General features: G+C 36.8%; 1 protein-coding gene across 1 annotated transcript; it reads right to left on the bottom strand.

Moving 5' to 3' along the window:
• Positions 1 to 737: 737 nt before the first annotated feature.
• LOC141822167 (plasma membrane ATPase-like) lies at positions 738 to 6288 on the bottom strand. The gene is made up of 16 exons (XM_074709599.1): positions 6150 to 6288; positions 4991 to 5110; positions 4677 to 4913; positions 3831 to 4592; positions 3619 to 3741; positions 3408 to 3512; positions 3187 to 3331; positions 2939 to 3103; positions 2618 to 2856; positions 2496 to 2528; positions 2331 to 2412; positions 2077 to 2237; positions 1773 to 1946; positions 1451 to 1633; positions 1183 to 1364; positions 738 to 1088 (listed from the first exon to the last, which is right to left on the bottom strand). The coding sequence occupies exons 1-16, from the start codon at positions 6204 to 6206 to the stop codon at positions 992 to 994; spliced, it is 2865 nt and encodes a 954-aa protein (XP_074565700.1). The 5' UTR covers positions 6207 to 6288; the 3' UTR covers positions 738 to 991.
• Positions 6289 to 15477: the final 9189 nt, after the last annotated feature.

Raw genomic sequence — 15477 nt, 5'->3', positions numbered from 1 at the left:
TAATTAGACTGCATTAATGGCTCCATTTACTTGGTAATTTTTTTTATTTCTTTTAGTAGTTGGTCTGATGAAAAATTTAGGTGATAGAAAATTTTCTTCTGATTAATAAAAATCATAGACATTTTTAATGAAAATAATTTTCTTTGAAAAGGTCTTAAGTTATTTTTTATTCATCTATAAGCGAGCAAAAATCAAAAGGATATTTTTTTTTAATTTTTAATTAAAAAGGGCATCCTACTTCACAACTCTCTTATAAAATCATAAGGTTTGTTTTTAAATACAAGATTTGGTATTATTATCTTCTATTATATGTATTAAATATAATGATTTCAACAACATTCACATTGTAATTGTAATAATTATAGTATAGATTTATTTTATTTAATAATATTTATATTATAAAAATGATAAATCTATGGACTCAATCCCGGGGGTGGCCGAGGTCTTTCCCACCGACCACCAGGGTAAATCGGGAAGCACATACGACGGCCAATCCAGATGTCCAGCATCCTTTGATTGCGTTCTCCATTTGAAAGAAAATTCTTGCAAATACGTCGTAGCTGGGGATGCTGGACATCTAGGTTGGCCGCTGCGTGCGCTTCCCAATTTACCCTGGTGGTGGGTGGGAAACTTCCGTGGGAAATGACCCAGGGATTAAGTCAATGCGACTAACTGGGATTATCATAAAAGTAGGGCGAAAAGCAAAAGTAAATTAAAAAAAAATGATTGTATGGCAATTGGACAAACGTTCGAGATAGCTTAGATGGTAGGAATGTTTAGGGCACCAACGCAGTGAAGAAACCACCAAGAAATTTTTATGACAGACAGGATCATTTCAAAAATGGTTCACAAGCATCTTAAATGGAAGACCATACTTGAAACTAAAACAAAGCATGATCATCCATCTAACTCCTTTAGCAAAGCCTCCTCCTTGCATTGCATTCCAGTTGAGTTGCACTTCACTTCATCTACCACCCTCTTTCTTCTCTTCTCATACTGTGTAATGTTGCTGTATGTTGTCGATGTCAAGTCCTTTGAGCTTGAACACTGATTCCACATGACCCTTGAGAGTATGGAGCTCGCGAAGCCTAAAATTTTCCAAAACATCAATTGCAAGAGATATTATTTGAATTAGAGAATCTAGATTGGTCGTTCAAAAATATATTGGCAATGATTCTGCACCTTGCGATTTCAGCTCGCCTCTTAGCTTGCTCAGCGATCTCAGAGAGTTCTCGGTAGCTACTATTCTCCGGGAAGAGTTTGGCGGTCTCAGGAGGTTGAAGTCCATGAAGAGTTCTCTGATCAGCTGCCCATTGAGCTTCCCTTTCTTCTTTACCATAATCCTTCTTTGTGGTGAAAGCAGTCTGCATGTAAATTGAACGAGATTAGAACGAGAAATGTGCAAACTCAGCTGATGAATTAAACACATCCATGAGTCAAAAATCAGAACCTTGTTCTGCAGCAGGTTATTCCAAGCCTTTCCACTAAGAATGTAGCGAATGGCGAATTTGAACCAGTCGAGCGGGAAGAAGGTAACGATGCTGTAAAGCCAGATGAGACCAGCCCAACCCCAGCCGATGCCTTTTATCCGTGCAAAGGCCCAATCAGCATAGACAGCTAACAGAGTTGCTACCTGCAAGAATTGGTACATGCAATTTAGGTGAATGAAGAATTAAAGAGTATTTATTAGAGAATGAACATAGCAATTAGGATCCTGCAAAATGAAAGCATAATCATAAATGAAAGTGAAAACAAGGAATGAATGGACTCACAAGCTGAGCAATAAGGAAGGCACTGACTAACAATAGTCCAGGGCGTTCGACGAAAAACCAGCTGCGGGAGCGTGTAACAAAAATAAGAGCCTGACTGATGATACTGACTTGCAGGTATAAAGCAGACATCATCTCATCCTCACTATTTCTCAAGGACCTGACACCAAATTTGTCCTGTGAAGATATCAAAGGAAATATTGTTACTCTCCTCGATCAAGCTAGTGCATGTATTTTTTACAAAGTTATTTGAATCTAGCATTGTATGAGTCATCATAGCAAGTTAATCTGTATTCAGTATACATACAGAGAAGAAGTCAGTGTCCCTCATAGCCCAGAAGAAGATAACAGTCATTAATGCCAGATAACTTCCAAAAACAACGCCAGTGGCAAATATCTCTTTCAGCTTCCAACTATCGGGCAATGGGGATGGCTTTACTCTGTCCTTTGAGATTGTCATGATTGTACCTGCAGTTGCAAAATCAGCTCAGCAACTTGCCATCAGAAAAAAAAGAAGAAGAAGAAGAATGACTACAACAAATATTTATTGTCAAAACTTACCGTCATTTAGGATGGCAATGATTAAAACCATGAAAGGCGAAAAGTCAAATTTCCATATAAGTGCAATAAGCATGAAACCAAGCTGCAAGAATTGGAAGCTTGTTAAGTTAAAAATGGCGAAAAGGAAGTATGAATCAAAAATATAATTTTAAATTAAATGCTTACCACAATACGAATGGTGATGGAAACAGCATAAATCTGCAGCAGAAGAAATTCATAATTTTACATCAGAATTATTCCAATGAGAAAGAGAAAAGATAACCATGTACTGAATGTTAGGAACTAACAGTGTAGTTCTTCATCCTCTGGAAAATAGCTCGGCTAGTGAGAACAGCACTGATGATCACACTGAGCCCAGGCTCAGTGAGGACAATGTCCGAAGCACCTCTAGCAGCATCTGTAGCATCTGCGACTGCGATTCCAATATCAGCTTTCTTCAAAGCAGGGGCATCATTAACACCATCTCCAGTCATTCCACAAATGTGCTTCTGTTCCTGCAACTTCTTCACAATTTCGTATTTGTGTTCTGTTCAAAAACAATATGATCAAGTAATACTTTTAAGATCATAGAACCAAAATAGTTGACTGCATAAGATCATAAACTCCACCAGGAAAAACTCCAGCAAATCCATCAGCCTTTTCAATTAGTTCATCCACTGGAAGTGCTTCCATTGATGCATCCTTATTTTGGCCGAGCAATGAGGAGGAAGGATACATATTGGTTCCCATTCCAAGCCTTCTTCCTGTCTCCTTAGCTATAGCAAGTTGATCACCTGAACATGAATAAATCATGTCAGGAACAAAGTAATTTAAAATAAAACAACATAAATAAGAAGGGAAACAAGCGTTTCCGTGCCAGTGATCATCTTGACATTGACTCCGAGATGGAGGGCCCTGCGAATAGTGTCTGCACTGTCATGTCGTGGAGGATCGAATAGAGGCAACAAACCAACAAATTGCCATGGAGACCCTGGACTCTCCTTGGACTTCTGTGGAACCTCCTGCAGCCCAGAAAATATTTGTGGTGAGTAATAGCGAATTGAATGCAGTACAATTTGATTAGTGGGATGAAGTGACCTGTCTTGCAACAGCTAGTGATCTCAATCCACGTTCAGCATACTTGTCAATAACACTATGAACTTTGCGCCTGACATCATCTTTGCAATTGCAAAGGCTCACCATCTAATCCGAAAGGAAAAGTTAATTCTCTAATAAAACTGAAAGAAAAGTAGACAATTTTTTTGTTCTGATCACTGAAACACTAAGATATCGGAAATGTAATCAATACCTGCTCTGGAGCACCTTTGCTAACACGGTGCCAGCTGCCATTTGAATCAATGTAGGTCAGAGCAGTTCTTTTATCAACAGGGTTAAAGGGAAGAAAATGTACTTCCCTTATACCTGCTCTAGCCTGTATTTTAGATATCAAACACTTGTCAAACCTAGCAAAATCAATTGCAAGAATATGAATTAGAAAGCATCGATCACATAAAATAGTACCTCCTTTGGATCCGCAAGCATCCCAACCATCGCAGCATCAATAGCATCCTGATTCTCAATTCTCGATGCTCTTGCTGCCAATAAGACTACATACTCCTTATCCACACCCTTTGCAAAGACCTCAATGAGATTCTTATCGACACTCAACTTGTTGAGTGTTAGCGTCCCAGTTTTATCACTGCAGAGAACATCCATACCAGCCATTTCCTCTATTGCAGTCATCCTCTTTGTGATAGCGCCTTGCTCAGAAAGCTTATGGGATCCAATAGCCATTGTCACTGACAAGACCGTCGGCATAGCGATTGGTATGCCTCCGATCAAGAGGACCAAGAGATTGTCAATCCCATTTCTGTATCCTCTGCGCTGAATAGGATACATGACTATGATCTCCACAACCATTCCGATAGCAATGGAGCAAATGCAGAAGTTACCAATGGCTGTGAGGACCTTCTGGAAATGACCAACTTGGTTCGTGCTGTCCACCAAGTGAGCAGCCTTCCCAAAGAATGTGTGCACACCAGTGGCAATGACAACAGCCTCAATCTCACCCTGCTTGCAAGTCGACCCAGAGAACACTTCATCTCCTGGATTCTTAGTGACAGGGAGAGACTCTCCGGTCAGTGCAGACTGGTCTATTTTCAAAGCATCGCCTTCCAAGAGGCGGGCATCAGCAGGGACAATATCTCCAAGTTTAATGCTGATTATATCACCAGGAACGAGTATGGCGGCATCCTGCTCGTTCCAGCGGCCGTCTCGGAGCACCTTGAAAGCATCAAATCAACAATGAAGGTAAACAACAAAACTTAAAATGAAAGGAAGCTCGCAAGGGATCTTATAAACTTGTACCTTAGTTTTTGGAGCAAGACCAGCCATGAGAGCTGCAGCAGCATTGCCAGCGTTATTTTCTTCGATGAAACTGATGGTGGAGTTTATCACGAGCAGAACGACAATGCCAACGAAGTCTTGCCAGTCTGGGGGATGTCCGCCGCCGTTGGCCAACACAATGGCCATGATGGCAGCCATTTCCATCACCCATGAAAGGGGATTCCACATGAAGCCCAAAAATTTGAGAATTTTACTCTCCTGCAAATCAAAAGAAAACGTTAATTCTTCAATCCGAATTTTTTTTTTACTACAGTAATAAAGGGGAAATTTTTGACCTTTTTCTCTTCGAGTTTGTTTGGCCCAAAGATTTGGAGTCGATTCTCTCCTTCCGCAGAAGAAAGACCTTCCTTGGTACATTTCAGATGCTCAAAGACCTCGTCAATAGGAATCCGTTCCTGCAATTTACAGACAAATTTATTGACAAAAAAAACAAAATCTTAAAAAGTAGTCAAATTTTACTGGTATTTTAAAAGATAACACCATTGCTTGCTATAAAAACTACAATTCTAAACCAGAAAGATTCAGAATGGGAATGATTCCATGAAATCATCTAACGCAGCCGTTCAAAATTAAGAAAAGGCTCGCCAAAACCCTCTGGAGCAGGGGTAGAAGCTGCGACTTATCACTACGAATAGAGGACCTGAACATTCCGACATCGAAATCCTTTTTTTATAAAAATTAGAAGAGAATGGTGTATGGAGACATGTTATGATTCCATTTTATCGAAGAACCAAAGGAAGACAGAACATTACCTATCAAATAATCTAATTGATAAAAATTCATGTTTACATTTAAATATTTTAAAATAGTAAAAGTTTGATAATCGTGAAAACAAAAATAATATTATACAATTTTTTTCATCTACTCCTATCTACTTACTTACTTTGGATAGGACAAATGGAAAGAAAATAACAATCACTATTTATTCATTATCAAACAAAACTTTCCTTCATTCTCATCGGATTTAAATGACATTAAAACAATAGAAATTAAATTAAATTATATTTCTTTCTTCCTTTTTCTTCTTTCCAATTAAAGATAAGATTTGAATATTCAGTTTCTTCCCCTTTCATTTCGGTTCAGATAAAGACGAAAGAATCAAAAAATACTAACAAAATTTAAGTTCAATTATCAAAAAACTTTCGATTATTGTAGTATCTTGTACGACAGGAGAAAAGATTTCAATCGGGTAAACAAAAAAAATTGGGAAAAAGAGTTCGATTTAGGGTTTAAAAAATTATAAAAGAATCTCAAATGCGATTAGAAATTCCAGACAAACTACGAGGAGAACCGAGAGCGAATCAATAACAAAAAAGACACTCAGATCGATTCGATTGACACCGCCACAAATCGAAACTTACAAACCTAATACAACCTTATAAGATCTAATCGATCTCCGAATCAGAGAGAGTAAGCTAAGGAAATGTCGCTCACCAAATCAACGTTCTCATTCTTGATCGCCTGCAAGCTTATCGCCTTGTTCCCAGCCATCTCGATCAGCGTGCTAACAGAGAGCAACGCCCTCCTTCTCCCTCACTCTCGCAGACAGAGAAGGAGAGAAGCCTCGAAAGAAAGCTTCTTGGATGGAAGAAGGCGAAGCGTCTCAGGCCGTTCGGCGCCTTTTATAGTCAGTCCTCTTCATCCCTAATATCGACCGTTATAACGTGGACTAATAGATATGTTACACTATCATGTATCTTTTACAATTATTGGAAAATAATTAAAATTTTCCATGTGATAAGATTTCCTTTTGAATTTCCTCCATTTTTTTTGGAAATTAATTAGTTTAAATTGTTAAGTAGTTCACATTCCATGTAATTCTATTATTCTTTCTCCTATGAATGTAAAGATTTTATCCTTTTTTATTGTTTTCATTTTTTGTTTGTTATATTGAGAGACTAATCTTCTAAAAAAATGAAATCTGTCACTCCAACTGTTCCGCACGATCGCTCCTACGATTATATGTGAGAAGATAACTCGAAAAGCTAATATGAAACATTCGATGAAATCGATTTAAGTAGTGGAGTAGTTGGCTAAAAAACAATTCAATCCTTCAATTTCATAAAATATTGCATGTTCTCTAGATATTTTTGCTATTAAATTTTGCCTACTTTGATAATATTCTTGGCAAGTTCAACATTCATCTGGTTCAATTTAAGTCTCAAACCCAATGTCCAAACCCAATAAGAAATGAGATTGAGATCGAGTCGAGCCAAGTTCCACTTGACATGTAAAAATATTAATTAATTTTTCTGTGTCTCATTAAATATTTAAATATTTTATTGCGAGCATATATATTGTGCTTTTAAAGACTTTTCAAAATTGAAGTTAAAGATAATTTTTATAAAATGTTTGAAATTATTGTGAGTCAGCCAATAAAAATTGGTGATTCAAACTTCACAATAAACTTTATGAGAATTTTTCTCGATTCCTGAAACTTAGATGCTTGTTACCATTTCACCTGAGCCAATCGAAGTTTTTTCTCGATGCTCTCGTCTCTGTCTTCTTTTTTTTGCAAAAGATGAAATTCACCATCCTAAAGGCCCCGTACAGTCAGCCTTACGACCATCTGTGAATAGGTAAATCGAGAAACTACAGTTGAAGACGGAGGAAGATTGGTTTCGCTAAAATTTGAACTCTTGCCCTTTTTTACAAGTCTATTTTATCGTAACCAATTTAGCTATGTCCTAGAAACTCTCATTAAGTGCTCTAAGGCTCATATTTAACTTCGGTGCTTGCACCCATTTCTTGGACATGATAATAGCGAGGAGTAAGATTTAAACTTTCGAATCATTTATGATTGAAATGATATGATATATTTTATAAATATAAAATATAATATAAGATTAAGAATTACATGATATTATAAAATTGATACGATGAAGATGTTGAGGGATCACGTGGCTACTGTATAGCGAAGAAGTAAAATTATTAAAAATGAGAATCAGGTAGGGCCTAAGGGATAATTAAATAATAATCTGGGGGTTTAACTACTACTCAACTTCCAATGTCGAATTCATCTTAAGTTAGGACTCCCAAACTAAGTTAACCACTCTGCCTCGATGCACAGATCTCATCCCGACCTCAAATCCCGATCTCGGGCTCCGATCTAAGTTAACTACTTGGCCTCCCGACACAGACCTCATCCCGACGATCAGGTCCGGATCTCGGGCCCCAACCTAAGCTAACTACTCAGCCTCGTGGCACGGACATCATCCCGACCTCATGTTTCGATCTCGGGCACCGACCTAAGCTAACTTCTCGGTCTCGTGGCACAAACATCATCTCGACCGCATGTCTCGATCTTGGGCCCCGACCTAAGTTAACTAATCGACCTCGCGGTACAGATCTCCCCGACCTCAAGTTTCGATCTCGGGGCCAGACCTAAGTTAACTACTTGCTCTCAGGACATGGACATCATACCAACCTCAAGTCCCGATCACAGGCCTCAACCTAAGTTAACTACTCGGCCTAGCAGCACAAATCTCATCCTGACTTCAGGTCCCAATCTTGGCCCCTGACCTAAGTTAACTACTCGGTCTTGAGGCACGAACCTCATCCCGACCTTGGGCTCTAACCCAGGGCAATTACCCGACCTCAAGTGTCGATTTTGCCTCTGCGCTTGAGTCTCGACCTCAAGTTCTTATATTGATTTCATACAATCTTAGGCTAAGATCAAGGAATTAGTCTATCGGTAAAATCAAGAAATATCGAGACTGTGTCTTCCAAAGAAATCGGGGAAATATCTTGCAAGACATGGGCGGATAGAGCAGGTTTGTTGGAATAAAAAACACATGTGTCGAAATCTTTCCAAAATTAGAACGTGCAATTCGGAACACTTCTCAAGATAACAACTCTATAAAAGGTTGCTCATACTCATGGGCACAGGTATGCACACATCAACCTTAATTTCCCTAAGTCCTTCTTAATCCTTAATCTCCTTTCTCAAGCAAATCTCTAACTTGAGCGTCGGAGTGGTTTGCCGGGATCCATCTCTAGTGTCATTCTAACCCTCTTTTTGAGTGTTTTTCAGGTCTTTTCATCTTTTTGTAAGACTTTATGTCAAATAACTTAGCATTTCAAGGAAATTGTGCAAAGCTCTATGTCAAAAAAAAAAGGTTTGTTCCTACATATGATTGAAATGATTGCAGAGTTTGATTTAGTAATGAAAGAGCACCTCCGATAGATTAAAGACCATGATACTTATACTACATATCTTAGTTGTAGAATTCAAAATGAGTTGGTGTAAATGTTGGCCAATGAGGTAAGAAAATAATACTTGCAAAAGTTAGAAAAGAAAAATATTTTTCAATCATATTATATTGTACTTCTGACATCAGTCACAAGGACAAATGTCCATTATCATATATATTTAGATAATTTAGAAAATTCTACAAAAGTAGAAGAATAATGGGTGCAATTTTTAAAGGTTGATGGTACTTCAAAACTTGGGATTTTTATGCATCTTTAATATGTTTTAGTCATTCTCGAGTTTGATATTGATGATATTAGAGGTCAAAGATATGATAATTGATCTATGGGAAATGATACTTAGCATGAAAAATCCCAACATGAATGGAGCATGACACTCACAACTACATGCAGTGGGTCCCACTGGTATGTGGGTTGTGAGTGTCATGCTCCATTCATGTTGGGATTTTTCATACTAAGTATCATTTCCCTTGATCTAATATGAAAAGGAGACATAAAGATGTACAAAAAATTACTTGAGATGAATCCCATAGCTTTTTATACTCCTTGTGTATGTCATATTTTTAATTTAACTTTATGTGATATGGCGAATTATTATCCTAAAACTATGTCATTTTTTTAGAGTGATTCAATGGATCTATACATTGTTCTCCTCTTCTACCAAGCAATGGAAGATTTTCAAAGATCATGCGAATGGTTTGATAGTTAAGCCATTGACACAAACATGCTGGAAAAGTCATGTTGAGACTATTAAATCTATAAAGGAGCCAACTGCACAAATAAAAGATGTTTTGTATGATTTGGTAAATAATAGAGAAAATCCCAAATCGAAGAGTGAAGTCAAGTCCTTAGCAATATATGAACTTGAGAATTTTGAATTCTTGCTTGGTGTAATAATTTGGTACAAGTTGTTGCATGTTATCAACATTGTACTGCTTTCTCTTTATAATCTATCAAGCTTATTCTTCTATAAAAACTCAATTTGAATAATTTTAAAAATATGAAGAAATATTTGATTTTTTCAATCTAGAAAGGTTACAACATGCAAATGATAAAGCCTTGTTGAGGTCTTGCAAGAATTTCAAAAATTCTTTAACTCATAGGGGTTGTTATGATATTAATGAAGATGATTTATTTTCTGAATTGATATTCTTGAAGTGCTCATTTCTAAAAAAGCAAAATCGACAATTGATGTAGTGAATTACTTAAAGAAAATGGATGAATGTTTCCCAAATGCTCACATTACTTATAAAATCTTATTGACTATCCCAGTTAAAGTGGTAAGTATAGAATGAAGTTTCTCAAAATTAAAGCTCATCCAAATTTTTCTCCTATCAACCATATCACAAGAAAGATAGAATGGATTGGCTATGTTATCAATTAAGAAAGAAATTACTAAATAATTTGATTATACGAACTTGAATAGTATTTTTTTAACTCTAAAATCATAAGGCAGATTATTTTTAATTTTAGTGATCATTTTGGATATATTTATCTTATTATTCGATTATAATACAATATTTGACTATTAGGTATTATTCAATTTTTATATATTTTTTTAATATATTGATTTAATTTGAAAAAATTATTATATAACCAAAAGAATATGAATGCACATTATAGTTTAAGGACTATTTTTTAAAGAGCTAGCAATGATATACCGCATGAAAAAATACAATATGAAATTAACATGACACATTGCATGCAGTAGGTGCCACATCCATACAGTGGGACCCATAGTCATGCAGTTGAGTGTGTCATATTGATTTCATGCTGTATATCATTTCTCTTTTTTAAATTAGTCTCGGGTCCAAAAAAAAATGGTAATTAGGATAAGCCCGACTAGAGATATTCTGTGAATGTTTAATTAATGTTTAAAAATAATTATATTTGATTTGCATTTTTCACATTTATATAAAAAAATCTGAGAAATAAAAAATAAAAAAATAAAAAATCAACAACTTATCCTCTCTATGCGTGCATAACTAGTTCAAGTCTACGATGCGTCCGCATGCATTCCTTTTCCCAAGTGACTAGTGAGCACCACCTCCCTCACGCTTCAAACCCTACAATAAATCCACGCCTTTTCTTCCATTCTACTTGCCCATCTCCTCCTCCTCCTCTCTTCCATCTTCTTCTTCTTCTTCTTCTTCTTCTTCTTCTCAACACATGTGCGTTAGCTCTCAATATATTATTGTTATTTCTTATACATATATAAACCGTTGTTAATTAATATAATTAATTAATTTGTTGTTATTAATTAATTAGTGTTCATGGAGAACTTGGAGGAGGAGGAGATAAAGGCAGAGCTGGCGCTAGAGCCGCCGGCGTCGCCCCGGCCATCGAGGGTGTTCGCGTGCGGCTACTGCCAGAGGAGGTTCTTCAGCTCCCAGGCGTTGGGCGGCCACCAGAACGCGCACAGGCACGAGCGGAGCCTCGCCCGGCGTAACTTCGCGGAAGAAGGCCAGCGGAGGGCGACCACCGGAGCAGCAGCCAGAGGAGGAGATGGGGACGAAGAGAAAGGAGGCTCAGGCATAGACTTGTCCTTGAGGCTTTGAGAAAGGGAGCACTACTGTTTAATTAGTGTACCATTAATTGCAATAATTAAGCTCATTGAATTAATGTTTAATTAACAGATGATTGTACCATTATTGGATCATCAAAGAGGAGTTGCAAGGTGATTCCGTGTAAATTAATCCTTATCGAATCAAATGATTCAATTAATAATTTATTAAATTACTTAAGTTGACGCATGCATATATATACTTTTCTGTAAAAGGTTAAATCTACCATCCCAACAGTTCCATACGATCGATCCCACCACTATTTATGAGAAGGTAAATCAAGAAACTGTAATTGATCATGATGGAGAAGGGTATGATTCGAACATTTATTCTCTATCCCGGGGCATAACTGAGTTGGTTACGACGCAACAGAGTTGCAGAGAGCAGCAAAGTTCGAATCCTAGTGAAGCTAGGCAATATCCTCCTGTGTCGTAACCAACTATAGAAATAGTTGTGGGGCTGACCGTGTGGGGCCGTTAAGGTGGCGGATTTCATCTTTTTACAGAAAAAACTTTTATTCTCTTTTATAATTCTGTACCATCGTAATCAACTCAGCTATAATCCGAAGAAATATTATAAAAAACCAATCAACTATGCATACTTATCTCCTCTCTAGCTAGCTAGCTAGCTAGCTATATATTGGCGATTAATGATAAACCAATCAGATATTATATATAGATTCTAGTGAGAGCTAGATACGTGTTGGATTTGAGAATATTCTTTTGAAATTTAATTAATTAATTAATTATATTGATCGATCCGACAACATGTCATTTCATTAGGTGATATCCTTCACGGAACGTTTACTTTAGTGCTTATCGTGTTTAGGTGGATAAAGTAATGATCATTTGGTTTGCTCTTAAGAATCCAAAGTGTGGTTGCCAAATTTACAAGTTGACAAAATGGCCGTCGAGTCAACTTAGAAAATGATATTTCCAATGGCAGAGGTTGGATTTGGCTCTAGCTCTTTGCAAAAATATTAATTTGTTGTTAATTAATGTAGATAACAATCATGCATGTTAGGATAATTTGTCTTATAAACAGTATATAAAAAAATATTATGATAGAGAATATGTAAGTTATCTCATTAATTAATTAATTAATTTAGAAACAATTAATAATTAGTAATTATAAGTGTAATTTTAGTATTCGAAAATAATAATTTTTTATCAATTAGAATTAGTTGATGATTCAACTCAATGGGAGATTGAGGTATAATGTTGAGTTTGATTGTCAATTTATTAAAATATTGTCTGAATAATAATTTAGTAAAGATGTCATCAATTTATTTGGATATAGATTTGCATTCAGCTTTTGCACTTTTCGAGTGATATCCGATAGGTTGCTTTTTAAAAAATATTATATATTCACTAATAGAATTTCTATTTTTTAAGAGAGTTGGCTCAATCTGCATTACTATAAATATTTACTCTCGTGAAACATAATAATATAAAAGGAAATCACAAGAATAACGCCTTTGAGATAGTAAAGATCCTCTTAACACCTTTCAAGATTGTTTAATGGGAGCATACATTAATTGACAAACAACAAAAGTGATGTCAAGCATATTATAAAGTTCCAACAATGCTCTTATATATATCTGTAAGGATCAAACCATAGCGGGGTTGGATGAAGGTGTAAAGAAATTGCTCACAACAATTAGTGAACAAATAGGATGCACATCATCCATTTCAACTCGTTGGAGAATCCTATTAACATATTTGTTTTGTGAAAGGAGACAACCTTTAGAATTCGATAAAAACACAATATCAAGAGAGATCTTGAATAGAAAATTCTTGATTAATTAAGAAGATGAAGTAAAGTAGTAATGATGCCTCCTTATCATTATCAATTGGACTAGAATGCTATCCTCATAAATAAAACAAATATAATGGAATTAGCATTGCATTTATAAAATAAAAAGAGGAGTCGGTCTTTGAATCTGTAAATAATCAAAAGTAGATAGACGATAAAATAATGCATAAGGAGTTTATTGAAGATAACATATAAATTTCTCGAACTAATAAACATGTGTTAAAAGTTGTTAACGAATGAACTCAAGAGACTGCTCCAAGACGCCTATGAAAAAAATATTAAAAATATTTAATTATTATTTGCTAATGGAAAATATTAAAAATATTTAATTATCGTCTGTTAATTGAAAATAAGGGAGTAATAATTCAGTAGGTGTAGTCTTAATAATTGAATCAAATTGGCATTAAAGTTAATATTTGATTGTTAATTGATTATTTGGTCACAAGACGACATTCATGGAGACTGTGCAAGGAACTAAGCAGCATGATCTTATTATAGCATCAATTTTATAGCCATCATGGCATCATAAACCCTCCAGCTCATCTCTAACCCTACAAGGATTACACCCTACACAGAATCAATTCTCTAACCCTACAGGGATCACACTCTATTTCATTATAACATCGAGTGTTATATTTGAAGGGTGTTCTAAGACAATCGCCTTACGGTTATACTATGTATTGGATAAATAGCAATTCACTATTTGAGTGTAAATTCTATATGTGTTTGATTTGGATCTTAAACTCAATTATTGAATGCCCACAATATGATTCATAGCATGAGAGAATTTGTGATTGGATCACAACTAGTGAGCATCTCTACATGTGCAATTATAAATGTATTGAAATTATCCCTAATCGAAGAATTAATGAGCACGGGCGTCATCAATTCTGCCAAGACTATCACATTTTCAACTCCTTGGTTAGTCAAGCAGCTGATATCGCTAGCTGGAGACATTGGATGTTGAGAGTTAAACGTGGATGCTGATTAAAGGTAACCATTTAATTGAAGTGATCTACTGTGAGATTTCATATGGTTATATGCATATTTCTTACTTTGCATGTGTGTGTTGTGATAATAATTTGTTTAATTATTTATATATTTCTGTTGCATGCGTTTGCAAAACGTATTAACACGCGCATTGCACCAGGATGATCCCAACATCAAGAATTACACCCTATCTTTCACAGGGGAATTAGGATTTCAACGTCGCATATCCTCATCGAATGGGGAAGCAAGAACTTGTTGAATCAATGTTTTAACCCTATAGGATCGCTCCCTATATATAATACAGGAGTTTTGTTCTGCCAGGCGTCTCTTCCTGGGCGACTCGTGGGTAACGCCGATGTGGAGATGCCGACGTGCGATTTCTCCGCTTATTCCCTCTGCGCACTCGTTCCTCTCCGCGCAATCGCGTCCGCCGTGACAAGCTGGCCGAAACAGCGGGAAAAACCCAAAAACACGAACCCTAAAGCCCTAAATCCCATCGCCGCACCCTCTCGCCCTTGCCCACTACAGTTGCGCCCTCTCCTCCATGTGCCGCCTCCGCCATCGCTTCCATCGCCAGCGAGGTCATCGAAGCACACCAACGGCACGCGAGCTTCGTTGCATGATCAGCCACCCTCTCGCCCTCGCCCACTGCAGCCTCTCCTCCATGTGGCCAAAGGTGGTGCCTTTGGACAGCATCCGAAGGCACCAAGCGCTGCCACAAGCTCATCGCCGCCGTCACTCCCCGTCCCAATCGCCACCGTCGCACTCCTCTTCTTCCTCCTCCGGATTCTTCCTCACCTCTGTCCCGATCGCCGCCGTCGAGACTCCTCTTCTTCTAAATAATTTCAAAAAAATAATAATAATTTCAGGATCTTCCACCTGAACGAGCTTTTGCTGATTTTGTTCCCTGCAACTTGGTGCTCCACCTGGTGATCATGAACTTGCAACTCTACTGTAGCATTCTTCTTCCTTTTATTTATTTATTTATTTTTGAGCTTGAACTGTGGGACTAGAACTTTATTTTTTATGTTGCTGCTAACAAGATTCTGTCCATGTTTATGGAAAATGAAAGGAACTCCATGAGTTGCAAAAGTAAATTTTTATCGTAACTTATTAATAACTAGTAAAATGTTATAATATCTGCTATCTTGTTAGAAAGGCCCATGGATGAAAAAGAAAGG

This window comes from Curcuma longa, chromosome 2, assembly GCF_044706935.1.
Source record: "Curcuma longa cultivar G26 ecotype Majalengka, Jawa Barat chromosome 2, ITB_CL_G26_1.1, whole genome shotgun sequence".
NCBI lineage: Eukaryota > Viridiplantae > Streptophyta > Magnoliopsida > Zingiberales > Zingiberaceae > Curcuma > Curcuma longa.
This window is presented reverse-complemented; position numbering and strand designations above follow the sequence as displayed.

What these genes read in the sequence shown, in the direction of transcription:
- LOC141822167 (XM_074709599.1), bottom strand. Translation starts at nt 6,206, where the DNA reads ATGGCTGGGAACAAGGCGATAAGCTTGCAGGCGATCAAGAATGAGAAC. An exon ending in AGAATGAGAACGTTGATTTG is followed by an intron (nt 5,111 to 6,149) that starts GTGAGCGACATT and finishes TGTAAATTGCAG; the next exon opens with GAACGGATTCCTATTGACGA. An exon ending in GCAAAGGTGCTCCAGAGCAG is followed by an intron (nt 3,513 to 3,618) that starts GTATTGATTACA and finishes CTTTCGGATTAG; the next exon opens with ATGGTGAGCCTTTGCAATTG.